The 25,885-nt window shown below is 42.3% G+C and overlaps 3 protein-coding genes across 52 annotated transcripts; 1 reads left to right on the top strand and 2 right to left on the bottom strand.

Annotated features, from left to right (window-relative positions):
• Positions 1-683: 683 nt before the first annotated feature.
• Positions 684-5,671, bottom strand: LOC103636041 (uncharacterized). 3 transcript variants are annotated; one of them, XR_002264715.1, is made up of 6 exons: positions 5,209-5,300; positions 4,840-5,122; positions 3,829-4,756; positions 3,136-3,253; positions 2,078-2,453; positions 684-1,954 (listed from the first exon to the last, which is right to left on the bottom strand). XR_002264715.1 is itself a non-coding variant. In XM_008658400.2 (4 exons), the coding sequence occupies exons 1-2, from the start codon at positions 5,596-5,598 to the stop codon at positions 4,955-4,957; spliced, it is 558 nt and encodes a 185-aa protein (XP_008656622.1). In that variant the 5' UTR covers positions 5,599-5,671; the 3' UTR covers positions 684-1,954; positions 2,078-2,453; positions 3,136-4,954. The 3 variants fall into 3 exon arrangements, 1 of the variants encoding a protein (XP_008656622.1); XR_002264714.1 differs by having other exon boundaries at positions 3,829-5,122; XM_008658400.2 differs by having other exon boundaries at positions 3,136-5,122; positions 5,209-5,671.
• A 513-nt stretch (positions 5,672-6,184) lies between these two features.
• On the top strand, positions 6,185-11,358 carry LOC100382044 (sucrose nonfermenting 4-like protein). Of its 48 annotated transcripts, none has more exons than XR_004852107.1 (11): positions 6,227-6,812; positions 6,902-7,309; positions 7,857-7,930; positions 8,785-8,958; positions 9,052-9,168; positions 9,244-9,303; positions 9,603-9,692; positions 9,766-9,885; positions 10,213-10,524; positions 10,621-10,734; positions 10,837-11,358. XR_004852107.1 is itself a non-coding variant. In XM_035961835.1 (10 exons), exons 4-8 carry the CDS (start codon positions 8,864-8,866, stop codon positions 10,270-10,272), a joined length of 465 nt encoding a protein of 154 aa, XP_035817728.1. In that variant the 5' UTR covers positions 6,249-6,812; positions 6,902-7,309; positions 7,857-7,930; positions 8,785-8,863; the 3' UTR covers positions 10,273-10,524; positions 10,621-10,734; positions 10,837-11,358. The 48 variants fall into 48 exon arrangements, 16 of the variants coding, with proteins under 16 accessions (XP_035817728.1, XP_020397806.1, XP_035817727.1 ...); XR_004852123.1 differs by having other exon boundaries at positions 6,254-6,812; positions 8,785-8,941; positions 10,204-10,524; XR_004852121.1 differs by having other exon boundaries at positions 6,293-6,812; positions 8,785-8,941.
• Positions 11,359-17,590: 6,232 nt separating this feature from the next.
• LOC100274000 (putative MYB-domain histone H1 family protein) lies at positions 17,591-24,994 on the bottom strand. Its single transcript, NM_001148386.1, has 6 exons — positions 24,527-24,994; positions 23,805-24,034; positions 18,755-18,839; positions 18,451-18,534; positions 18,027-18,359; positions 17,591-17,948 (listed from the first exon to the last, which is right to left on the bottom strand). Exons 1-6 carry the CDS (start codon positions 24,674-24,676, stop codon positions 17,931-17,933), a joined length of 900 nt encoding a protein of 299 aa, NP_001141858.1. The 5' UTR covers positions 24,677-24,994; the 3' UTR covers positions 17,591-17,930.
• Positions 24,995-25,885: the final 891 nt, after the last annotated feature.

The raw sequence follows: 25,885 nt of genomic DNA, 5'->3' as shown, positions 1-25,885 counted from the left end.
GTAAACACACACTTGCCTTTTTGTTTAAGCAAAAGTGTACGGTGGTACGTGTCTGATGACTAACGATGTAAAGGGAATTTCTTCCGGTATGTGTGAAACGTGCTCTCCAATGATGAGACCATGCAAATCGTGACATATATCGAAGTCTGCATGATACTGATGGTTGCAATATAGTGGTGAAACAAATAGATTATAAATAACAAAATTTATGTATGGCCAGAATCATAAATTGATTATGAAACATTTTCTTATAACGGTATAACACACATTTTGTATATAAGTTATCGTAGTGTACTGGTATTATATATTCCCGTTGCAACGCACGGGCATTCAGCTAGTATATATATATATACTAGGTGAGTGCCCGTGCGTTGCAACGGAAACATATTACTACAATAACTTATGTATAAATGCCCTCCTCCTACTACAGTTGATGAGTGGCTGTTGCATAGAGCCCCAAAGAAAGTTGTGGAGAACTCCGTCTCTCATAGAGCATTTAGCTAACCTGCTCTTAACCAAGTTGAGCCCCTCATTCCGCAGGGAGACTAAAGAAAAGGCATACATATTATAGATTTCTAAAATCCCTTCATCATTTGAACCCTCCAATTCCAATCATACAAAAATATTTTTAAAACTGGAAAACTTTGTTGCTACATCAATTTGTATCAGTTGTCAAATAAATAGCCTGACTCAGATGGATAGATCACTATGTCGTTTTCTGTGTGAGAAGTTATAGTGAGTAAACAATGTCGTACCGATAAAACAGGTTCTCTCAGTGCTCTCTGTAATCTGCTAGACTGAAAGTTTGTTTACCAAACTTGCTTGATGTCGCAAAGGCATCAACACCCCTCCATGCATCTAAACTGGCAGAGTGCTCCTTACTCTGGGTACTCCCTATATAGTTGAATGAAACAAATTACAAGAGTAGCATAGAATAGAATATCTGGTAAATATTTTAAAAAATTGAGAACGCTTATCTAATCAGGAGGTAGATGATTCATACATAATTCTAGATATGCAATACATAGTGCACAACCACATTTTATTTTCATGTTCAAAGTAGCAACACAACTCAGTCCTTTGCTCTTAAGAAACACAGGGCCTGACTTTATGCAAGATTATACACATTATTCTGGAACACAACAAGTAAAATCTATTATAGTCAAAAGTAATATTGACACTGTCAAAAGCAATACCTAGAGCAAAATGTCATGGAAGGTTCCTCGCTAACTTTCGCAAGTTAGTCAGCTCTATGTTGGTAAGGGTCGAATGCATTCCTTAATGCTATGAATTGTTTAGGTGTGATCTCCCATTGCCAACCAAACAAAAATGAATTGTTTAGGTGTCTTTTCCACTACCACGCGTCAACACCGGTGATAAGGAAGATATCAGTGAAACGCAGAGAAGCTCTCAAATAGCCACGAATTTCAATTGAAAAGATTACAAAAATGGTCTAAAAGTTGCCAGTAGCTACAAGTGCATGCCCCAGAATCCAGTTGACCAAAGGTAACTTAACTGTAAGTGAATTTATCATACAAGTCGCCGATCTTGTGAGGCTAGAGATCCAATCCTGAACCAATAAATATAGTCACCAGATTGTCCTAACTATACATACAACTGCAAAGTAAAAGAAATGGTAAATACATGTGGAATCGAAAAACACATAGTTGTGCAACAGTTAAGATAACTGACAAAATAATAGCACATGGGCCAGGTCAAGATATAATAAGATACAGATTTATATCAAGGATTCAATATGGTTGTAAGTGATATGAAAAAGGTAACAAGTGTGTGCAAAAAGACAGTAAAAAAGCTATATTGTACGAGTCAGTACTCAGTATATATTGAAAGAATAGTTAGATGTCGGGTGTTGCACGCCTAGCTTCTTTCCTAAGGGAAGATGCCTCTTTTATCTTCACGAGTTCAGCATCCTATCGCCTCTGTGGAGCATGATCTGTGTGCCAAAATGGATATGCTTGGTTAAATTGTGTGCTAGCTTCATAGCAGCGCAACAACATTATAAACATTATAGGAAGTAGCTAAAAGAAGATATAAAAAGCGACTTTTCAATACCGACATTCTTTTTCTAGCTAATTCATCTTCAAAGTGTAATGCTTGAGCTTTTGCTTGTGCTTCTTTTTGCAAACTATTTCTGTAATCTTCAGCTTTTTTCTGCAATTGATTTACCAGTCAACCACAGTCTGAAAAGAAAGACAAGCTTTCAAACATAGTTCGAAGTACAAAAATAAATGTTGTTATCGGTTGCTACAAGCTAAGCAACACCCCTATCCTTGAGAAACTGTAGCGGTAGTGTCACTGGTTGTACAACTGGGCAAGGTCCATCTCGTATGCCTTCTTGATGACCTCCCTCTTAAGCTCGACGTCCATGGCTCCAGTGTCAGCTTGATTTTAGCTGGGATCACAAACTTCTCTGGTGGTGCTTGCTTACCAGCCTGAAGAACAAGCAGGGTCAGTAAGATCAAGTAATTATCATACAACCAGTGACAACATGTGGTACCTATTATGGCGGCAACATTTGATTTCTAAACTGTACGCTATCATATACAGTGCCTTCTATGATAAATTGGAATGGAGAAAATTTGAAAAACTGTTAATGGACAGGAGAAAATCATTCCGCAGTTTCAAAGTAACTGAGGATGCTACTACTCAAGATCCCATTGAGATATTGGCTTCCCAAACAGCAACTATGACAGGATCTCAGTTCTCACAAGATGTTATGCATGCTGAGGATATAATTCAACATCTAGTAAGTGCATGTACAAATTATTATTATAAAATATAGATTACTGAGTACGTGTATCCTGAGATTAGATGCTAATGTCAGTTCTAAGAGACCATGCTTAAGGGCTAGATCCAAAGCCACAATACCTTGACGGCTTATTCGGTTTCAATTTTGGCACAAACCGAAGCTAATGTCAGTTCTAAATTCTTTTTATAGAGGGAGAGCTATTTATTATTTAGAAGAAAATTTGAAATTGTTTTATAACTTTTCAACATTTTTATATAGTCAAGCTCTATTTGATGCGGCTCCTTCAGTGATTTAGGAACTGTCTGAACTTGTTTTTATTTGTCAGATGAACAAAATAGATAGAGGTCCTTAAGATCCGATCCTACCAGGAATCCATCGATCTGTGCAGCCCATACAACTCCGAGCTGCACAGCAGCAAAGACGACCAACAATCGAACACGTTCATTGTTCGACACCCTCGACGGGACGAAAGGAGTGGGACATCTGCACAATGAAACCTCTTATAGTTATAGTTTTACTATTCATTTTAGGCGTGGTATTGGATTTATAGGCTGTTTGAATGCCATTTTTAAGCATGAAAATGCTGGTGTAAATATCCAACATTGAGTTTTAGAAAAAATAATTAGCATTATGGCCAAAAAAATGTGGTGCCTAATGAAGAAATAGAGGTTATCATGGAATACTGCAGGGAAAGGAATATAATAATATCTTTTTTTCAAATATAACATTGCAGTAAGTTGAAACACAAGAACTACAACCATTAATTTGTTTATATGAAGTGCAAGCAGAGAGTAAGAAACGACAAAAATCTGCACATAGTATATGTCACTCTGTACTTTCAGGAGTCATAAAAGAACATAACGTTTAGGAGTTAGAACAAACTTTTGTAGTCTAGCTTTTGTTGGTAAGGTCATAATCCAAAGAACCCATATCTGAATTTGGAGTTGATTTGGTTTGATCATCACATATCTTTGATCCACTAAAATGATTGTGCGAAGGCAAAAGACCATGTTTCTTAAGCTTTATCTCATGTGTGAGATTAATTAATCTAGTTGCACTTGGTTGCTGTGAAAAAAACAAAACAGAGCTTCATTCTGAGCTGCTTTCTCCATTTTTGTTTCCAACTGGTGTTCCTGTGCTACCTAAAATGAAAATATAGTGATTAGTAATTAAACAATAAGCAAGGATAAATCCACAACATGACAGACTTTTGCAACTTATCATCAGCTAGAGCTCTCTCAAACAGGCTGTGTATTCTATTGACAGATCTAGCTTTACCCATTCAAAGGACAAGGCAAAGAACAAGGTGATTACAAAAGGGTCCCTGTTACATTCAAATAAAAAGGCAGTCTCAATGGGAAGCTATACAACAATGTATAGCTTCAAGATATTTAGTGGAAGAAAATGCATGTACCACCCATGAAAACTGCAAAACAAGGGTATGCACTAATGAAAATTGGAGCCTTCATGAGTAAGTGGTAAAAACATACGCCTCCTCCATAAAATCAAAGCACATGCTGTGAAAAAATGGAGCTTTCATGCTCTAGACACCGTAAGATTGTGCTGCACGGCTAGTGTCTTTGTGAAAAAATTGAGATCAGCATCTGAAGTTTAAGAAGGACGGCTAGTGTCCCTCCTTGCATCTGATTGTGCTGCACGGCTAGTGTCTCTCAAACATACGGCTAGTGTCCCTCCTTGCATCTGAAGTTTAAGAAGGACAAACAACCAGAAGGCCACAAGCGTGATCAACAGTTAACATAAGAATGGACCGAAGGTCTCCACACAATTCACCTGGTATGCAGGCAACGGCTGCAGTATCTGTTTCTGATCGTACCACAACAGGAGACGAACAATTGAGCCTGAAACCACCGAATCCATGTCCAAGTGACAAAACCAATGAACCATTGGATCTGATAGAATACTAACCTGTCTCCGAACTCAGACAAACAGATCGCCGCACGACATCATGACAAACTCAGATCAGATCTATGAAAAACAAGTCGTCACTCAGCTAAGACTACATGGCCACCATCAAAATGGATCTTGTAAAACAAGCAAGGAAATGATACCGCGCCCAGGCCCAGCAGCTGGCGCACTGCCCCTGGTCCTTCACGGCGGTGACGGCTTCGTGTCTCTCCAGTCTGCAATACAGAATAAATTAACGACGTTCACGGCGGTGACGACTCAGTGGTCCTTCAAGGCGGTGACGATGGTATTCACGGCAGAGGCGGCCAGTTGCGGCGGCGACTCGTCGCTGGACGACACGCACACGTCGCTGGCGAGCCTGGCAGCGGCAGCCTCAGAGTCGGGGTCGACGACCTTGGCGCCCGTGTACTTGCTGACAAACTCCTCCTGCGTTAGGTCCACGAACTTGTTGAGGCCGAGCTTGTAGGAATGTCTTTCCTCTTGTTGAACTCGCCGATGTGCCTAGAGTTCACCTTGAACGCATCGAACCTGCTCTGCTTCTCCGTGAGGTCCCGCGACACGGTGTGCACGCTGCGCCACCGCTCGTACAGACTCCACAGGCTCTCCTCCGACTCCAGGTCCTTGTCCGTCAGCAGCAGGGCACCCTTGGCCAGGTTGGTTCGCGAACGATGGGGCCACGCGCTGTCGACGCTATCGGGACCGGCGGCGATGGTGTGGCGCCTCGATGTGGGGAAGCGCCGAACCGGGGCGGGATTTGGGACACGAACGTCGACGCGCGGAAGCGCCGTCCGCGAACAGGAAGGAAGAGAAACCGGGGATTTGGGGACGCGAATGTCGACGCGCGACGACATCGTCCGCGAATGGGAAGGGAGAGGAACCTGGGCGGGATTTGGGGATGCCATGGGTCGAGGGTGCGCGTGTGGTTTGTGCCAGCGAGGAGCCGGAGCGAGATCTGCGCGCCGCGGTGCCGGCCCGCGCGGTTATGGGGGCGACGACATTTTCGAGAAGGTGGGGCGGAGGACGCACTGCCGCGGCGAGATTAGCGCGGGGGAGACGAAGACGGGGGCGTGCGCGGTGGCAGCGAGATCAACGGGGTGGGGAGGGCGGAGCCGCGGTGAGGGTGTGGACGCCCTCCTTACCCTCTTAAGGAGTAGTAGAGATATATATATATAACAGGTCCTCGCATTTTGGGAGGCTCCGTACAAAATATAGCAAAAAATATATTAAGTAATGCTATGTATATATGTGCACATAAAATAACGATGACTAAATATTATATAATCTTCATTTTAAAAAGCATTATTCTTTTAGTGTTCTTTAAAATAAAATCTTCAATGAAATTTTCACATTCGAACTTCTCCAGTAATTTTACCGATATATAGTTGGTATTACACGCAATGCATAAGTTTTTTGTCATCTCTACTACTCTATAAACCTTCAACGTAGACGTTCACAATAGTGCACCATGTTCTGCCGCACAATCCTGTCCCTCCGCTCCTCATCGCACGGATGCGCTCCCACCACGCCACAGCCGCTCTCAATCGCCTCCCCACCGCGGCAGATCCGCAATCCGCTCCTCCCCCACCGCGCTCCCACCACACCAGAGCCGCTGTCAATCGCCTCCCCACTGCGGCAGATCCGCAATCCGCTCCTCCACCACCGCGCTCCTCACCCACGCCAGGGACAAGACTGTCTACCTCCACGCCCGCCTCACCAACTCCGCGGCCACCGCCACCGCCACGCCCCTCCCCCATGGTCGTCGAGTCCGAGTGGTGGAACCAGCGACGCATGCGCGTCGAGGGCGACGTGAAATAGGTGCTCCACCGCGGGCACAACGGGCACAGTGGAGGTGGAACGAGCACCATCGAGTTCTGGTTCCACCGAATCCACCGCTCGCACACCGGATCCATCGCTCCCACATGCCCGCACACCGGATCCACCGCTCCCTCCCCCGCGATGGCCTGGTTCCACCGAGACAACTGCGGGGCTAGGGTTTGGATTCGTGGGTGGAGCCCAAGGCTAGATCCAGCAGGGGGAGGGAGGTAGAGGAGGGGAGGGAACTGCTGGTGGTCGGCAGTGGGCGAAGGCGCGACAATCCAGGATATGGATTCCTGAGGTTACTTCATTCGCTTTGTGCTCTCCCGCGTTCTTGATTCATTCGCTTTTGTGTTCTCCCTAAACCTTTACGCCTGCCCTGCCTGGCAGCGTCACCCACCCGCCCATCCACGTCGCGCGGTGTAGTCATCCCCTATCCGCAGCCGCCTCGCTCCCTCTCCCACAACAAATCCATTCTCCTCCTCCCACTCGACGAGGATCGCGAGGATGCTGGAGGACGTCGTCGCTGTCACGCTTGACGTTAGGGCCTCCGATGCTTGACGTTAGGGCCTCTCGCTTGAAGAGGAACACAAACAGAGCTCATGTTTTTTATTTTGCTCTGCATTATCTACTGCTTCTCTGTGGGGGCGTTATTTACAGTATGTGGCCTGTTTGTTGTGTTGTTCCTGCGGAAGGGCGGGCGGGCCGAAGGTGTTTAAGAAAATGTTGTTGTCAACATCAACCTCCTGGAAGGGCCAGAACGCAGGCAGCGCCTCAACTCGTCACCCCATCAGCACGGTGAGCCCCTTATCTGGATTGTTATCATGGTACGCGGTGCGCTGCAAGCCTGCAAGTGACATCAAATTGGATTGGTAGTCAGCGGGTGTCATAGTGTCAGTTCGATGGAATGGTTCTGCAGTGCATGTGCTTCTGTAATTTCCGCAAGAAGCAGTCAACTTCTCCCTGATATGGCACTAGGACATTGTAGTGATTCCCGCACGTTTGTGGAACTCGACAACCTACCAGAGCGCCAGATGTTTCATTGAGAAGAGAACTCCTCCAGTCTGGCTTTCCACTGGTCTAGTCTCTCCTTTAAACCAAATTTGATACCACTCATTGAAGTCAATAGCTGGGATGTAGACATGTGAAACCACACCTGTGGAACTTTCAGCGTGTGATGACTGGGTCACTGGTGGAATACCGTGTTTTTTGAGCTGCTCGCTTTCAGTTCGCGGTCATAGTCCTGTGTTTTTTGCCTTCAGTTTCTTGATGTAGTTATTGCCTAAAATTTCTATATCTTGTTCATCGTACTGGAGATGCTACTTCATGTGGAGCTGGTATGTAGGATGATTATCACGAGTACTTCAAGCGCTCATTTTAGGAAGACATCGCTGCGCAAGTGCCTCAAGGAGTGGAATGGTGAGCCCCTGTCCATCTACTGAACAGAGAAAATACCAGGAGCAAATGACTGCATTTTTAGTTAATCCTTTTATTCCTAAATTAATTGTGTTTGTTAATGCTTTTATTCCTAAAATAAGTAACCGAGCTCGGGATTCTTCGCAATTTGATTTGCGAGATCACCCCCATAAAGGCATCATGAATCTTTATGCCTGTAAAGACATCCCACTGTCTCTTTCGTTTTCGATAAGATGTTTTGGCCGTTACATAATGCCTGTAAGGTAGAATGCCATTGCAGTTGTTGCATCAGAAAGCAGCCATTTAACGCCATTGTAAAGTGAGTGATGATTAAATACAACCACACTTCTGTCTCTCAGGTTTCTGTACATGGAGTTTTTATTGCACCTCTTCTTCCCCAGCAATTAGTACTTGCAGTTAGACTAAATGAATCTTGAATGCCCCTTAACTGTTGGCTTTACATGGAACTACTTTTGCATATACCAGACAACTATTTTGAACTTCAATATGTTTTTCAATTCCAGCAATTGATCGAAACATGATATATTTGACATATTCATGATGGATTTTTGTATTTGATGTGTCGCTTTTTCATCTATCAATGTAATTCTTGGACATAACATTGCGCACAGGTACCAAATTCACACCCTTGTTATTGCGAGTTCTGTAAATCATGATGTTCACATGTGATGGTTTGATTCAGTTCAATGGTTAGCAAGCTATTTGAACATGATACTATAGTAGTGCATATTTGCTGTACAAATGGCCACTGCCCAGCTATTTGCATAAGATATTATGTTTCTCCTGTGACATTTTCTATGCCACATACATTTATATGGCATTTTTGTGCAATTTAGTACCGGTTTTTGGTTGATGGTGTCTGGAGGTGTGATGAGACAAAACCCTTTGTACGTGATGAATATGGACTGATCAGCAATGAAGTGCTTGTGGAAAACAATGTACTACCCGTTGTGCAGCCAGAGCCTTCTATCAGAGGAACTAATATGGATAAGGGTACCATTTTGAAAACAGTATGTCTTAGAAGTTTAACATTATATTTTCTTGTTCTCCATATTCCTGATAACTAATGGTCTGTTATTTACTGTGGCCTTAAATAAACAAAGATGCCCCTGGAGCCATCATCTCAGAACCCAAGCATGCAAATAGCAGTTATCCGCCATGTGGTCTCTGGAATATTATTACACAATACCATATATGACGTTGTTCCCCTTTCTAGCAAGGTTAGGTTTATTTCTTGCAAGCCAGCACTTCTCTTTAGACTATGTGTATAATCGGATTTCATATGAACATTTCAGTTAACAGTTTTGGACACTCAGCTTCCTGTTAAACAAGCATTTAAAATAATGCATGATGTGGTATGTATGTTACTGTGCTTGCTAGAGTTGCTTCAAATAGTTCACTTTCCCTCTATGGTGCTTGTTTGCTCTCATTTCAACTTTGCTCTGTTTTTACTTTCATTTTGAAGAATTTTTAAAGTTGTGCTAGCAATTGTTTGCCTTTTTAAGTAGCAGTTTAATTTGTTTTCCTATTATGTTTTGCGGTTTAAAAACACAACAAAATCGCTCCTAGAAGCAGGCACTTCTTTCATCTGCACTTCATACGTGGCATCAGTTTAATAATTTAAGAATAGCTTCGAACCTTTTGTGTCTCATAGGGTCTTGCTCTGGTTCCTTTTTGGGATGACCGTCAGGGAACCATAACAGGCATGCTCACTGCATCAGATTTTGTTTTAATCTTGAGAAAGGTGGGTGGAATAAATTACTTTGTTTCTTCTTGGAAGCATTTTATGTTCTTACTAATTATCATTTGCTATGCAGTTGCAGAGAAACATTCAAGTTATTGGCAACGAAGAGCCCATTTCTGCTTGGAAAGAAGCAAAGCTACAGTTCTATGGTGGGCCTGATGGTGCTGTCATGCAGAGAACGCCATTAATCCATGTACTTCTCCATATATTTGCTGATTCTTTCATTTGATTCAATGTGTAAGCAGTTGCAAGATCAGCACTTTCATAATATAAATATATTACTTGTATGAAATTCTAGATATGGTCTCCAATACAACATTAAGCTTAATGTCGTTTGTGTTAAAAAATTACAAATCATCTTATGTCTTGAAATAAGGAGAAATTGTTTGGGTTTCTCCTCCCCAACTTTCAGAATTACCTATTTCTATTGTATGTTTGATCATTTGGACTTCCATTCCATCAACAATTTTGGTTTATTCAGTGAGGAACTATGTTTTTAACCACTCTGTAGTTTGTACAGACAGGCAACATTGATCTCAGGGCCAAGAAAGAAGCTCAACTCGGCATGCTTCCTGTTTGAAGCAAGGGCAACAAACTTACCCCACCAGATCTCTGTCGCCAAAGCAGGGCTAGTGAATAAGCTGTGTTTCCTCCCGGATTGTCACTGCTTTTATATTTGTGCATTTATTTTGAGGGAAACATTTTGCCCAAAAAAGGCCTGCAGTGCACGTTTTAAACAAGTCATTTGAACCAACTCTTATGCTGAAAACTGTATGTGATACTGCAGAAGGCAACACACTAGCTTGATAGGAAAGTTGGTTGGCAAGCATAGGTAGTGTAACCACTTCACCAATGATATCAGTACTCTTCTTGCCTTTAACTCGTGCATCTTTAAATTTAGCCTCTTCAAGTCTGGTTCTCATGGCAGGTGGACTCTGGTGCCTTCATATATCTATATATATATTTTAAGTTGACGATCTTCGTGATGCTGAAACTGATGAAGACCTCCGATGAAAAAAGAGACATGCTGCACATGCACGAGGTATGGGCGATTTATGTCAGTGTTCAACAATTTGGTTTTTTGTTTTCCTTATCTTCTCAGCACCTCTTAACACTGCAAAGCTAATGTTCTTCCGCGTCACAGGGTACTTGCAGATCGATGTCGGCTCTATGGACGAACACTCGACCAAGTCAGATGAGGAGTATGAGGGCCTAGCCATGCGCGACGTGATGGCTACTGGTCCGACGATGAGCAGCAAGCTGTGAGTTAAAGATGAACTCACCTGCCCTGGAGAGTAACATCCATAGGAGTGAGGCAAAATGGCTGGTACCACCACAACATGGACCCGTTCCTGAAGATGTCCAAGGAGGTGGTAGCCGACACCATAATGTCTTGTGTCATTGTGTCACCGGTCGGCAACACACTGCGCTGGTACCGGCGGGTGTTGTGTTTCTTAGGCGTCTGCTTCTGTGCTTTGAGTTGTGCTATAGAGTGGTTGTGCCAACTACTGATTTTAAAAGAAAAAGGTGAGCTGAGAATCATTGTTGAAAACAAACATGTAATTGTTCGTTCTCATCAGTTGTGCCAACTACCAAGCATTTCATTGATCAGAATTTATCGTTGCTCATGAGAACCAAAAGTAAGACACTTCTCAATAACATTGGATGCAAATTTCTGCTAGCTTATCTTCACTATCTTTTCTCGTATCAATATAACACACATTTATACATAATTTTTGTGTTATTATATGTTTTCGTTGCAACGCACGGGCACTCACCTAGTTATAGAATAAAAATGGGACTTCAATAATAACTTTAGTTTAGAAAAACTTTGTTCGGTGCATCAGTTGCATTAGAAAAATAATTATGTTGCTTCAAAAAAATTTAGAATGTCAATAGGGCACATACTTTCTTGTGGAATAAAATCTTAGAGGAAACAACTCATCAAATATGTCACTTGCATCAAATCAGATTGTTCGTCTCTTTTACGTGCAACCTTAAGATTGTGACAACAATATTTTAAGATCTTTTTATCTAATGATTGCAATGCATTAGAGATAAATAAGGAAATATTTTTTATAATCGTGATACTGTTTAAATTAAATCTTCTTATAAGGGAAGAAATAACTTGATCAAAAATGAGAGGAATAGATTGATTTCAACGTTCTTGTGATTCTTAGTCACGTTGACCAATATTTTATGCAAAACATTTTTTATTTGTTGCATATATATTGCTGTAGATTTTGGGGCCTTATGATTTTGGGGGGCCTATGCAGTCGTAGAATCTGTACGGGCCTAGTATGCCCCTGATATAAAATAATACGATGGTTGTATAGAAAGTTCAACAGAGACAGTTTTCGTATTTATAGACTTAGTTAGAAGAAGATGGGCAAATAATAATAATAATACAATTATTTTATATGTGTGTGTTTTTATAGAGTTATTTGCTATTATAGTTCTAGTTTGGATTGGCTTCTCTATAATAGTATTAATAGATTAGGTTTATCTAAAATAATACTTACAAGTGAGCTTCTCTAAAACAGAATTTCATCCTTATTTCAACTATTTCTATCTTCTTTTCTTATTTTCTATCGTTTAAAAGGATATCTTTTTACCTTTATTGCTCATACTAGTTCGACGGTATCCACGTTCTTAATATTAAGTTCGACGGTACCCACGTTCTTAATGTTAAGTTCGTCGGGGCTGTCGAACTTACTTCTCTAAGTTCATCCAAAAATCACCGTCGGCTATATTCGTCGGTAAACCCACGTTCTTATGGTAAGTTCGACGGCCTATTACATTAAGTTCGACGATTTTTCACCCACGTTTTTTAACCATTTTCCTGTAGTGATTAGATTCCAACTCTTCATTCAGCTCAAGTTAGGATGGATGTTAAAAGTGTTTATGTTATGTTTATTTTACAAATTCTAATTGAAAACATGTAACATTTTGTTAAAAATTTAAAAATAAAAATAAAAATTGCACAACAGGTCCTATACATATAAACGGAGGATGGTTACCCCTGCAACAGCTCAATGAGTTATGGTTGCAGTTCCTCAACCCGTAACTTTTATATTCTATCGGATATGGATTCTATTGCTCGTAGAGAAACCCATATTTTTGTGTACAGGTCTCTAATAGTTGTCCTGTTTTTTTTTTACAAATTTTAGCTATTTCAATTTTAAAATTTTAACAAAAATGTTTTTGTGTTTTTAATTGGAATCTGTAAAACAAATTTAATATAAACACTTTTAATGTCCATCCTAACCTAAGCTGAATGTAGTGATGGGGTTGAAAGGGTTCGGTTAAAAGGAGTTGAAATCTAGGTAAAATATCTTTTTAAGCGATAGAAATTATGAAAAGAAAATAGAAATAGGCAAAAATAAGAGTGAAATACGGTTTTAGAGAAGTCACTCACTTCTAAGTACTATTATAGAGAAGTCTAACCTATTAATACTATTATAGAAAAGACACTTCAAACGAGTAATACTTTTTAAATATTTATATCACCGTAAAAATATGCACGCCATAGAACCCAATAAGGTTGTGTTATTGTAAATTTCATTTGAAACAAATATAAACATGATTTTTAATATAACCTTATCTTAGTTATTAATATACTAACGATCAAACTTATAAAAGTTTAGCCATACACGTCTTAAACGAATCAAATTTAGGATATATTTTGTCCCGGCCGAAACTTACCAAGCGCATTATGACGTCGCCACACTTTAGGCTTTCTTGGGCAGTGTGCGGTCGACTGTCCCTATATCGCAAATCTATGTGTTTTTCTCTCTCCCATTGATGTATATGTGCATCCGCATCTATTCCTCTTTTTCTATACTAGTGGAATTTCATTGTATTGGCTCCTTTATTAGATTTAAATGGAGTGGAATAGACAAATAAAAAAAGGTCTTTCATATAAAAATGGCGTCACTGAAGCTTTCAACAAGAAATTGAAGAGGATAATCGAAAATATGAACCAGGAGATGGGTCCAGAGAGCAAATATGTGTATGTAAATACGAAGGACTTTGGCAGCTCCGAAGCAGAGGAAGGAACCCGAAACAATGGAAAGAACGACGACCTAGGAGGTAGTAGCAGTACGAAACCAGAAGGTGGTTTGTTTCAAAGTTGAGTGAGGAGCCTTCGATCGTCACCACACAGATTCTTATGAGGCATGCTTCTGACGGGCTGCCACGCGGGAGGTACTGGAAGACTTTTCAAAGAGCTAAGTATGGACACCGGGAAAGAGTGGGGGTTGAATTGGAGTTGCCACGACGATTTTTGGTAAGTCGATTACGGAGGAACTGAGAGGGAGAAGGCCGAGCTTCCCAGATTGTGCAAATTAGCCATTCCACTTCGGGGCCATGTGCAGATAGCATGGAGGCGATGCCTTATGTCGTGGCATCAATTCTAGCTTCTGATGTGAGCACATTATGACATCGCCGCACTTTAGGCTTTCTTGTGCAGCGTGCGGTCAACTGTCCCTGTATCGCAAATCTATGAGTTTGGTAGCTCCGAAGCATAGGAAAGAACCCGAAGCAATGGAAAGAACGACGACCTAGGAGGTAGTAGCAGTACGAAACTGGAAGGTGGTTTGTTTCAAAATTGAGTGAGGATACTTCGATTGTCGCCACAAAGATTCTTATGAGGCATGCTTCTAACGGGCTGCCACGAGGGAGGTACTGGAAGACTTTTTAAAGAGCTAAGTGAAAGGGAAATAGGGTCAAACCTTTTCCTAAATGATTTTGGTGGTTGAAATGCCCAACACAAATAATTGGATTGACTAGTTTGCTCTAGACTATGAATTCTCAGGTGCCAAAGGTTCAACACAAACCAATAAAAAGATCCAAGTTAGGGTTCAAAAGAAAGGAGCAAAAGAAACCGAAGAGAACCCTGGTCTGGCGCACCGGGCTGTCCGGTGCACCACCGGACAGTGTCCGGTGCCCAAGGCCGCACTCCTTCAAACTTGCCACCTTCTGGTTTCTAGAGAGCCGCTCCGCTATAATTCACCGGACTGTCCGGTGTGCCAGTGGAGCAACGGCTCCAGCGCAATGGTCCACTCCAACGGACACCTGCAAAAGCGCTACAGTGCGCGGACAGTTCGCGCAGAATCAGAGCAGCGCCAGAAGGCGCACTGGACAGTGAACAGTGCATGTCCGGTGCGGCACCGAACTGTCCGGTGCCCCAAGATGTCAGAGCTCCAACGGTCAAAACCGTCAGAACCCTAACGGTTGGGTGACGTGGCTGGCACACCGGACTGTCTGGTGCGCTCGTCGACATACATCCTCCCCAACGGTTGAATTGGTGGTTGGGGCTATAAATACCCCCCAACCACCACCACTTCAAGCATCCAAGTTTTTTAGACTTCTCATTCAATACAAGAGCTAGTGCAATCAATACAAGACACAATTTAAAAGAATCAAAGCCTCTCCAAGTCCCAAATCCACTCCAAACAAATAGTGACTAGAGAGAGAGTTTTGCTTGTGTTCTTTGAGCTCTTGTTCTTGGATCGCTTTATTCTTCCTCATTTCTTATTCTCAAGACACTTGTAATCAAAGCAAGAGACATCAAGTTGTGGTGGTCCTTGTGAGGGGTCTAAGTGACCCATTGATTAAGGAGAAAGCTCACTCGGTCTAGGTGACCGTTTGAGAGAGGGAAAGGGTTGAAAGAGACCCGGTCTTTGTGACCACCTCAACGGGGACTAGGTTTGCAAGAACCGAACCTCGATAAAACACCGTGTCACTCGCTTTATTTCTTAGTTGATTTGTTTTTGCCCTCTCTTTCGGACTCGGTTTTATTTCTAACGCTAACAACGGCTTGTAGTTGTGCTTTAAGTTTATAAATTTCAGTTTCCGCCTATCCACCCCCCTCTAGACGACTTTCACTAAGTATAGACACCGGGAAAGAGTGGGGGTTGAATTGGAGTTGCCGCAACGATTCTGGTAAGTCGATTGCGGAGGAACTGAGAGGGAGAAGGCTGAGCTTCCTAGATTGTGCAAATTAGCCATTCCACTTCGGGGCCATGTGCAGATAGCATGGAGGCGATGCCTTATGCTGTGGCGTCAATTCTAGCTTCTGATGTGGGAGCTTCTAGTTGTTCGCTTTTATATTGACACTTTCAGGGTGGAGCTTGAATTAAGTAATGGCTTATTTGTTCATGAATGTTTCATTTTTATTAACCAAAACCAACATTTCTCATACTTGCAACTAAGGTCCCGAATGTTTGGAAAAGACGATGTCGACAAAGCGTAGTTTTTAATGAAATAAAAGACATTTGCAAGTGTTGGCTTACACCCGGGAATTGTCAGTAAATAAGGCACCAGGAGGTTGTGCAAGCACTAGAAATGACGAGCATGGAGACTTCAATCTTGGTAGTCAGGTCTGGTATAGCAATCTCAAATTATCATATAGAAATGTTATGATTTCGGTAATGATCAAAAAGGTGTTGGGACCTTAGGGGATACATTAGTGCCATGTTCTATTGCGGAACGGTCGTATCCTAGTAACCTAGCCCACGTAAGAGCTCTACCTAATCATCGACATAATGGGTAGAAGGCAGGATCTGCTTATTTCTCGGCAAATAGCTGAGTCGACACCTCGTGGTGCCAACTCAGCTCTTCATAGATAAAACAAGTGTTCAGTGGATCAAACCATGTATTAATGGTTCTGGCAGGCTGCTAGCGTGGGACTTCTTTCACTAGAAACACTACAACAATAGGACCCTTCAAGAGATAAGAATAGCAAATGTTTTGAGGCACTAATGGAAGCATGCCAAGGTGAAGTTGACGATCTCTTTAGGGTTTATCCTCATCTTTATCTTGCCCTGTGTGCTCATGTTGTGAGTGTCGCGGGATGGTTTAGTTCTGATCGAGTGCTTGACCCCTTGAGGAGGGCATATATTGCATCTCTCTTGTCGGATTGTATCCCCTACGCGCTCTACTAGAAGCGACTTTTTCACGCTCATATTCACCATTGCACGCATATTTTGCACATTCGCATCCGAGTACTGCTAGGGATAGCCTTAGTGATGCCAAAAAAAATAGGCCACCACACATGTGGCAAGTTGTGCTGCTCTAAAAAAGATATATTGTGCCTAACTTTATTTACAATCAAAACATATATGGCAGTAGGCCTGGCAGCCTCACCTTCACAATGGCAGAGAACTAAACATGTGCATGATAAAACTATACATATTTACTATACTTCTAAATATTTATACATATTTTAGTTTTGCTAAATCTATTATTGCATAGGATATGACGCCTTCTGTTGGAGTCAGCCTAAAGACCTATTTAGTTCATAATTTATTTAACTTTTTCTGTCTAAGATTAGTTGTTCAATTTGATCGATTAACTTCACAGAAGTTATAGCAAAATTAGCCAAAAACCAAACAAAAGTTACATAAGAATACACAAGCCCCTTTGTTTCGACTTCTGGATGAATTCTGGCCATCGAAATCGGTTTCAGACAACCAAACACTTCACTTCTTAGCACTTTTCTATGAAAATTGACAATTCAATTTGAATGCAAACTCCAAGTTGTCACTATGTGAGAAAAACTATCGCTATGTTTATCTTCCTCCACATGTAAGCCCCTTTCTCATATTCTTGTGACAGCTAGATTATTTAGAAATTTAAATTTTCATAGAACCCCTTTAGAAAAAAGCTATCCCAAACATGTCCATAGCTATGAGAAACGAGACATCATTTGTGCTGAACTTTTTTGTACTTTTGTTGGTGTCCCGAGCCGAATTTGTAAATCTTACATGCTTTTCTTAAAAGAGGTAATCTCTATAGAAAAAAACGAAACAGCAGGAATGTAATCTTAAACGCTGTCATTAGCTAATCATATCTAGAAACATACTATCACAGCAAATTGAATAACTAAGGTGGCTATCTAACATTTTCTTCATTTTCTTTTCACTACAGTTCTACTAGACGACACCATTTCAACTAACTAAACGAAAAGGCTAGAGTTTAATTACAAAGCAACACAATGGGAAGAAAACAAAAATAAATGAAGACTACTTTCACGATAATTCTTGTTATCATATTGTCGATTGTCTAAAGGCTGCAACGACAAAGGACCAACAGCAAGATGTTGAAAACCCCTCCAGTTGATGCGTCGTGATCTATAAATAAGGCTATACAAGAAACTCATATATCCAGAAAATCTTTGCAGCAGAAACACCGGTGTGCTGCTGGCCAAAACCATATGACCGCATGGGTAAAGGATCAGCAAGCTCGAAGCATCTGCATTCATCAAAAGGTGTTATCAGTCAAAGAGTTTATGTACCAGTTATATACTAACAAAGGCTGGGTTCACTATACCATGGAAGCAGCATTCCTGTTTCTCATTGATAAAGTGACAGCATCAAGAAAAGCCTTTGCAGCTTCAGCATCATTTTCTGCAGCCTCTGCAACTCTTGCTGCTTCCTCAGCTTCTGCTATTGCTACTTCTGCCTCAGCAACTGCCTTGGCAGCAAAGGCAGCTGCCTCTTCCTTGGTCATGCCTTTCATCTTCTCCAGCTCAGCAATCACTTGATGCTTAGTTAGACGTTTAGCATTATTATTTTCTGCCTTCATCCCTTCAGCAGAGGATACCTTAGTGCCTATTCTGCCCGAGGGGGGTGGACTTGGTGCAATTCTGTACTTTTGGTTTACCTACAATCATGATTCAAATAGTATGCAGCTTGAAGTCTGTCCCCACTATTATTCCTAAAAAGACAACCCAGGGAAGGAGGGAGGGAGAGACCTTGATTAATTTTCCGGAATTAACCAATGCCTTCAGTTTTGTAGATAGCAGGCGCTGAAAATCAGCAGGTGGCCAGTATTGGTCCTAAATATATAGACAATTTAAGTTAAATCCATCGGCAAAAGAAAAATCACTATAGCATTGTCTCAAGTTAGCAAAAAATCAGCAGAGATTCTTCATACAAAAGGATGAGACAAATATTCCCATTACAGGCAGCAGTGACCAGAAAAGAAATAGCAGGGCAGCTGACTTAAGTTAAACAAAATACAACAAGTGAGCAGACCATAAATTGATATCCACAAACCTCAATGTATGCAGCAATGGCTGCCTTACTGGGCCCAGAAGGCTCCTTAAGCTTCCTTATAGCTTCTAATATGAGATCATCGAGCCTGGAAAAATCAGACATACATAAAGTCACATGGATGACCAAGCATCAAGAGGATATGCTAACATAGTTAAATAAACTAAATAATAAGGCAACCGCTGAAGAGATATGCTAACATAGTTAAATAAACTAAATAATAAGGCAACCTCTGTAAGAAATTGAACATTAGAAAGGGCACACATTGGAACTCAGAGGATGTATGTGTCAACATTATATTCCAATTCACAACAAACAGTTTCCTTTTTTGTTTACTTGAAAACTGTGGTACAGAGTCGAGATGTACTGCAGACACCATAGGAACAAATAAAGACACTACCCGAACATCTCAATAGAGCACAGACCATAAAGGAGGCAAAAATGTTAAAACTGTTATGCAGTATCAGAAGATGAATAATACATGTGGATACATCCAATAATGTCCCGAAGTTGGCTTTACTGAACGTAATCAACTGACATGTGTTGCATACTACAAATAGCAAGATATATATGTTTGTTGCTTAATCCTTGTTACACATAATCACAGGGGTTAGGGTCGGGCACGTTCTGCATCCCCAGGACATCATCCCAAATCAAGGGTTGGGTCAAGCAAGATTGTTATGACTGGTGTCATCTAAGACATTAGGGTCACCATGCAGACAATTAGGAATGAAACGTCAAACTTTGACTGACAATTTGTCGTAGACTATGACGCTTCGCAAGCAAGTTTCGGCACCGTTCTCCACCAAGGGCTGGTCCCCTAGCCATCTTCAGCTGACCCTTCACCGCTCTTCATCACAAGCTAGCTGCATATGAGTGTGAACTCATTGGTCTGGTTCAGGCTGTGCAGCATTGGCGGCCATACCTCTAGAGTCGCTGCTTCCTCGCCTGCACCGACCACTACAGCCTCAAGCCCTCAAGTTCCTCTTGGACCAGCGACTCAACTATTCCCCAACACTAGTTGATCAGCAAGTTGTCTGGCTTCGATTTCGCAGTAGAGTACCGCCCCGGTCGCCTCAACTCGGTGATGAAAGCCCTCATGCTGCAACACCGACACCACCGAGGACTTCACAGAGCTGCACACCCTCTTTGGGCCCTCGTTCCATGTACTTAACCAGATCTGTTGTAACACCCTAATTTTTTAATCAACATTTTTTTTTGAAAATTTGGTTTAACTTGATAAGATTTGAGTGGTCTAGAATCACGCATTATGGTTTTATATTTTTTATCAACTAAAACAGATCATAAGTGTGAACTTGGTGTGGTAGTGTGTTGCATTCATACCGCTGTATAATGTTTTTAAGTACAAAAGGTGTTTGAAACATGTTAACATACCCCGTAGAAGTCTCCGATAATTTTTCGTATTTTTCCGAGTATTTTTCTTTTTTCCAAAAATAAAAAACTATTTATTTGAGGCACTTAAAACATTTTTGTAGGCTCTAAATGTCATGGGGCGGCAACCTAGGGCATGGAGGCCCATAGAGATAGGCTCAGGGTTAGGATTAGTGGATAAATATTATATTAGAAGATTGAGTTAGTTACTTGGGATTAGATTAGGGCATCACACCTATGACTCTTAGGACGTGGGACGCCATCCCATGCTGGGCACACGCTCCACGCTCCGACTAGCATGCTTGTGTCCATAGTAGCACGGTTGGTAGTCAGTGACAGAGCGAACAATGGACGCAAAGCCACCGGCATTGGACATCGTCGTGTATCCCTAACCGGACGTCGGTGTCACCACCTCGTATCAATGGGCAATAGCTGCCGCAGGTGGGGACTGGTGACTCGGGAGCTGGTTAGTTGGTGGCTTGGTGCGAATGGCAGCTTGCAGCTGCCACAACTCGGGCGCTCGGCGGCTGCTAGAGTACAAAGGCGTATGGACACAGACCAATGGAGTGATGTAGACAGACGCTGGCAGCTTGTGTTGTTGTGCAAATAAAAGATGGCCCGCGACTAGGGTTCCAAATTTTGGATGGATGGTCGAGATTTGGTAGACTGAAATCTAAAGGTCATGTATATGGCATGGCATTATTTGTAAGATTTGAACTTGTTATTTTAGTTTCGTTGCCAGTTGCGTCAACCCAAAATTCTCGGGAACATGTTCCTCGTTCTAGTATATTGTTCCAGACTGTCATGGTTCTCGTTTCACTTGTCGAAAAAACAATACAACAAGGTGTACCCCCTTCATACCATGGTTCTAAAAAATAATGTTTTGTATTCTGTGTTCCCATTCCAAGAACATGGCTTCTTAGCTCAAGTTGTTCTGTGGGACCCCAGGTGACTCCTTCGCCTGTGCCACCCATACAGGATGGTCGACTACTGCCTAAAGCAGACCATGTGTTGCGCCCAACTACGCCAGGGCACTTGGCATGTCATTCAATGGTGTGGCGGCGACTGACACCACTTAGGAGCTGCTTCAGCAATTCAAGGACCTCTACCCCGATATCTAGCTCGAGCGAGTTGTTCAGAGAGGCGAGGAGATATCTTATAACTGGTGTCACCTATAGATGTTGGGGTCACCATAAGGACAATTAGAAACAAAATACAAAATAATTTCCTTTAGATATTTCACATTTGTTTCCATAAATAAGATCATAATTGATTCTTGATTAGGATCATGATTGATTCTTGAATAGGGTCATGATTGATTCTTGACTAGGAGGTTTCCATAAAAATAAGAATAGCTTACTTAGGGCTAAAGTAAGCATCTCTATATAATGAGAGATGTATCAATCTAAGTAAGCAAGACAATTATCTTGCTTGGCCTCAAGGGCCATCTACCACGTCTCTTTCTCGCTCGCCTACTCCTTATGCGCGACCACAGCATCGGGGTACACGCTCTAGCCATCGATCTTCCATACATAAAACTTACATAGTCGCGGTAGGATTCCAAAACGGCAAAACCTATCAAAGGTCAACAACTCGATTCTGTCTGGATCACCACTCCACTGCGACAGTACACCACAGATCCAAAGGGCTATAATGAGGTACAGGGAGAGGAGAGGACACGAAGATGATGTGAGTTTATGTTATTGTGAATTTGTGACATGAGAGACAACTAGAGTTGATCATGGCTACCAACAATTGTGGACATGACTTCGCCAATGAAACTAGGAGCACAAAAGAGAAGAGAACATTGCAGGCAATCAATTTCACTACTGCCTAGTGTGAGATGTTGGCTAGCAGTGGTTGATTCGTGACTAGCGGCATCAGGTTGCCTGAGTAGAGAGAAAGCGAGGAACAAGAAAGGACGAAGGCTGCATGATCGAGCATGACTATCACACCACACAATTATTAGGTGGTTAGCGTGTTGGATTTGTATTATTTGTATTGACCTTTTGTAACTATTTGTGCATGTCATCGACCCCAAATCAAATTATCAACCCAGATTGATTGGGTTCCATCGTTCCATACAACCACCTTCAACTCATGTTTTTAGACACTGATGACCCTCCCTGCTCCAATAAGATTTTTTGTGACTGGCTTAAACATAGAGCTTGTCCAGCTTCTATAGTAAGAGTATCAGTCAGGTCAACATTTATTAATATGTTCTCTTTTAATGACTCTGCACATAGCTCACCATTGTCGCACTAGCCATAAGAGTTTAACATGTGCATAGCCTCCTGTTTCAATTACGATGACCATATAACTTCATTTCCGATGCACAGTTACCATCAACTCAGAGACAAGGTCCCTCCATTCAGTTTTAGCGAGCACGTTTATTTGGGAACAAAGACAAAAAAAAACTTGCTAATCTGACTAAAGTGACCCAAGTAACTACACATTACTACTGTGTACATACATGAACACAACAAAGAGTCATTCACACTGGTTGCATGCATAAATGCTCACCGTAGCTATTACTACTCTGTTGCTTTGGTACAAACAAATTGAGTTGGGAGAAAAAAACAATTCAACGCTTTGTGCATGAAGTTAACTAGCCTTTAGATATATAGGAAAGCATTGGGAACTATGTGTGCCTTTTATATTTAACCATCATTGAATAAAACAAGCCTTCTAACGTAAAAGAAAGGGGGTAATAATTTATATTTCATTTCCTAAAAATGACATAAACTTTAATGACTAAAGACGTGATAAGAGAGGTCAAACTGAGCACCAAAGGAAATGTATGAATGCCTATAATATGGCAGAGAATAGGCAAGCATTTGATTTTCTACAAGATCACTGTTTATATGCTCCTTTAATGTGCTTGTAAGCTGCAACTGTTAGTGTAAACAAAAATCACGAACCCCAACTCAAAACACAACTGTAAACAAATTCCTACACTAGTTGTCGAGACAGTTCACATACCTTAATATGTTTTCAAAGGAATTTCTGTTAAGGTCAACTTCTGAACTTTAGGGGGTGTTTGGTTTGAGGAATCACTCCATCCAAAATATGGTGGTGCATTATGGGTCTATTCCTAAAATTTGGTGGGATGACCTCATTCCTCATATTAGTACTAACTAAATAACTATAAGGAATGAGGTGATGATGGATCAACTCAATCCATTCCACAAAACAAACAAAAAAGTGAGGAGTGAGAAGATGATGAACTAACTCATTCCTCAAACCAAACAACTTATTAATGTCTAGCCAGGCAGGACTAGAATGCCAAATCGATCTATATTGATGATTTCATTCTAGTCCCACATAAACCACATTCACCAAAAGGGAAGATGGCGAACTGAAAAGGTAGGTTGCTCATAAAGACAATAAGTCGAAACAAATTCCTGCACTAGTTGTTGCCGAGACAGTTCAGAACTTCAGATATGGTTTAAAAGGAATTTCCTTAAGGTCAACTTCTGAACTTTAATGTCTAGCAAGGCAGGACTAGAATCAGAATGTCAAATCAAATTATATCGATGATTTCTATCTAGTCCCACATAAAACACATTTCACCAAAAAGGAAGATGACGAACTGAAAAGGTAGGTTACTCATAAAGACAATAAGTAGTTTTGATAAAATATTTGCACCGAGTCTACTGACCTAGCAACTGACTTATCTGGACTTTCCTCAGTTGGCAAGGACTCGAAAGCCATTGCTAACGGTTCCACATCAATGGCTGTGTCATGAGCATCGTCCATATCCTTCACATCTACATCCATTGGCTCAGCAGTAAGCTTAGGCACCACACGTCTACCTTTCTTCAACGCCATCCTTGCCTTCTCTCTAGACCCATAACCTCCTGCGGTGACACTCAAGTTGCGCCACTTGTCCTGCACAAATAGACCATACCGAAGATTCATTTGTACTCATCGATACAGGCATTCAAAATGAACTTGGAAACTAAAAACATATTATGCCCAACTAAACAAATCATAGTTATGGTGAACAAGATCAACACATGGAAGTGACCTCTCTCTCAAGGAACCATCAATACCTAGCAGGTGAAAAAATCTACATGGAATAAAACAAAGGGGTGTGGAAGCTTTTTGGGCATCATGATGCTACGGCTAGAAGTTTCTGATATACCAGATTACTCTCGAGCCACCTCAAAACTCTATGCAATACCTACTACCGAGTACCGACCACCTAAAATACCGATCTAGAACCAAATAAGGAACACGTCAGGATGTACGGAGCGTGCAAAACCGCGATTTTCTTTCATTCAGTCTAACCGACTAAAAGGACTGGAGATTTCCTCCATACTCCCCTCAGCTGATCGCCAAAAACCCACCGCCCACCCTCCCTGGCGATCCGAGCGTCACCTTGAGGTCAACATTGGAGCGGAGGCGCAGGAGCGCGCTGAAGTCCGAGTCCCGGAGGATGGTGCGCCACTTGCCGGGCCCGTGCTTGGCGACGCCGGCCTTGAGAGCGGCCTCTTCCTCCGGCGTCCAGCGCTGCTTCGGCGCCCCCATCCACAGCAAATCGAGACCAAGGAACCCCACCAGAGGATCCAACCGCCTCAGGCGTGCGTTCGCGCGGCGTGAGAATTTCTTGATCAGGGGAGCACGCAGGGAGGCGGTTCGATTTCGATCGGGTCCGGAATTCCACACGGAATTCCGGTGCAGGATCCGGGGCGGGCGTGCCAGGGGGCGATCGGGGCGGGCGTGCCAGGGGGCGATCGAGGACACGGTAATCCTAAAGAGGGGCGGCGGCGAAGGTTCTAGGGCAGCGCAGTGGCGTGAGATGGAGAGGAACTGAGGAAGCCATTACCCATTAGGCTTGTTTTGTTGTTGGGTGGAGAGGTGGCGGAGGACTGGCGGTTACGAAGGCGAGGGGATTAATTGCCACAGGCCCGGGGGTGGCGTTCGAAGGAAGCCCTCTTTGATTCTTCGTCGTCGTCATCAAACATAAAAATAAATAAAATCAACATAAAAATAAATAAAATCAAAGAGGGTTGCCCTAGAGATGGCAACCAGGCAATGGGATTCTATCCCGATTCTCCATTTTACAGGAAAAAATATTTTCTCACATAGCACATAAATGGGACGGGAAATGGTGAAGCGATGTCTATCTTCTTCCAAACGGGAATTTGTTAAATTTGCACATGACGATATTCCGTATAATAATAAAAATAAATAATTATTTTGTTAGATTACTTATTGTATAAATGTGTTCATATTGATGTACATATAACAATGCGCATAAATGACAATGTTTTGCATTAATAATAAAGGATGTACGTCCTAATTGTAGTTTAAGTAGGGACGAGATCCTCGTCGGCGATTTATCCCTGCAGGGGAAGAAATGTACCCCGCAAGCATTCGTGGGGATCCCCGTGGAAAAAAATTCAACACCAGGACAGGTATGGAAGTTATTCCCCAACGAGGAATTCCATGTTGCCATCCCTAGGTTGGCCGCTGAGTGTGGTTGTGCCGCCATAGACTATCCACGGGTGACCCCTCCCCTACGATAGCCGCAACTGTACACCTTAAACATCGCAGCGCTCTGTCGGGGATATGATCCCCAGATCCTGGGGCCCATCGGCCAGCGAGCACACTGGGAAAGGGCCTCTGGCAACAGGGGCCCACTGGTCAGTCGAAAGAGACAAATAACGTCTACTCTGGAAGAATCCGCCCCCAAACGAACCTTGTGGCATCGAGCCCGAGGTCGGGTTTGGCGGA

Source organism: Zea mays, chromosome 8 (assembly GCF_902167145.1).
Source record: "Zea mays cultivar B73 chromosome 8, Zm-B73-REFERENCE-NAM-5.0, whole genome shotgun sequence".
In the NCBI taxonomy this organism is placed as follows: Eukaryota; Viridiplantae; Streptophyta; class Magnoliopsida; order Poales; family Poaceae; genus Zea; species Zea mays.
The sequence above is the reverse complement of the archived record's forward strand: the minus strand, read 5'-3'. Positions and strand labels throughout refer to the sequence as shown.

Coding starts and splice junctions, on each gene's coding strand:
- LOC103636041 (XM_008658400.2), bottom strand. CDS start 5,598: ATGGCATCCCCAAATCCCGCCCAGGTTCCTCTCCCTTCCCATTCGCGG. Junction 5,123..5,208: donor GCAGGTTCGATGCGTTCAAG/GTGAACTCTAGG, acceptor GACCTAACGCAG/GAGGAGTTTGTCAGCAAGTA.
- LOC100382044 (XM_008656966.3), top strand. CDS start 7,235: ATGTTGTTGTCAACATCAACCTCCTGGAAGGGCCAGAACGCAGGCAGC. Junction 9,169..9,243: donor TTGTTCCCCTTTCTAGCAAG/GTTAGGTTTATT, acceptor TGAACATTTCAG/TTAACAGTTTTGGACACTCA. Junction 9,886..10,216: donor AGAGAACGCCATTAATCCAT/GTACTTCTCCAT, acceptor TTGTACAGACAG/GCAACATTGATCTCAGGGCC.
- LOC100274000 (NM_001148386.1), bottom strand. CDS start 24,676: ATGGGGGCGCCGAAGCAGCGCTGGACGCCGGAGGAAGAGGCCGCTCTC. Junction 18,840..23,804: donor CCAGATAAGTCAGTTGCTAG/GTCAGTAGACTC, acceptor TGATTTTTCCAG/GCTCGATGATCTCATATTAG. Junction 18,535..18,754: donor CCATTGCTGCATACATTGAG/GTTTGTGGATAT, acceptor CTATATATTTAG/GACCAATACTGGCCACCTGC.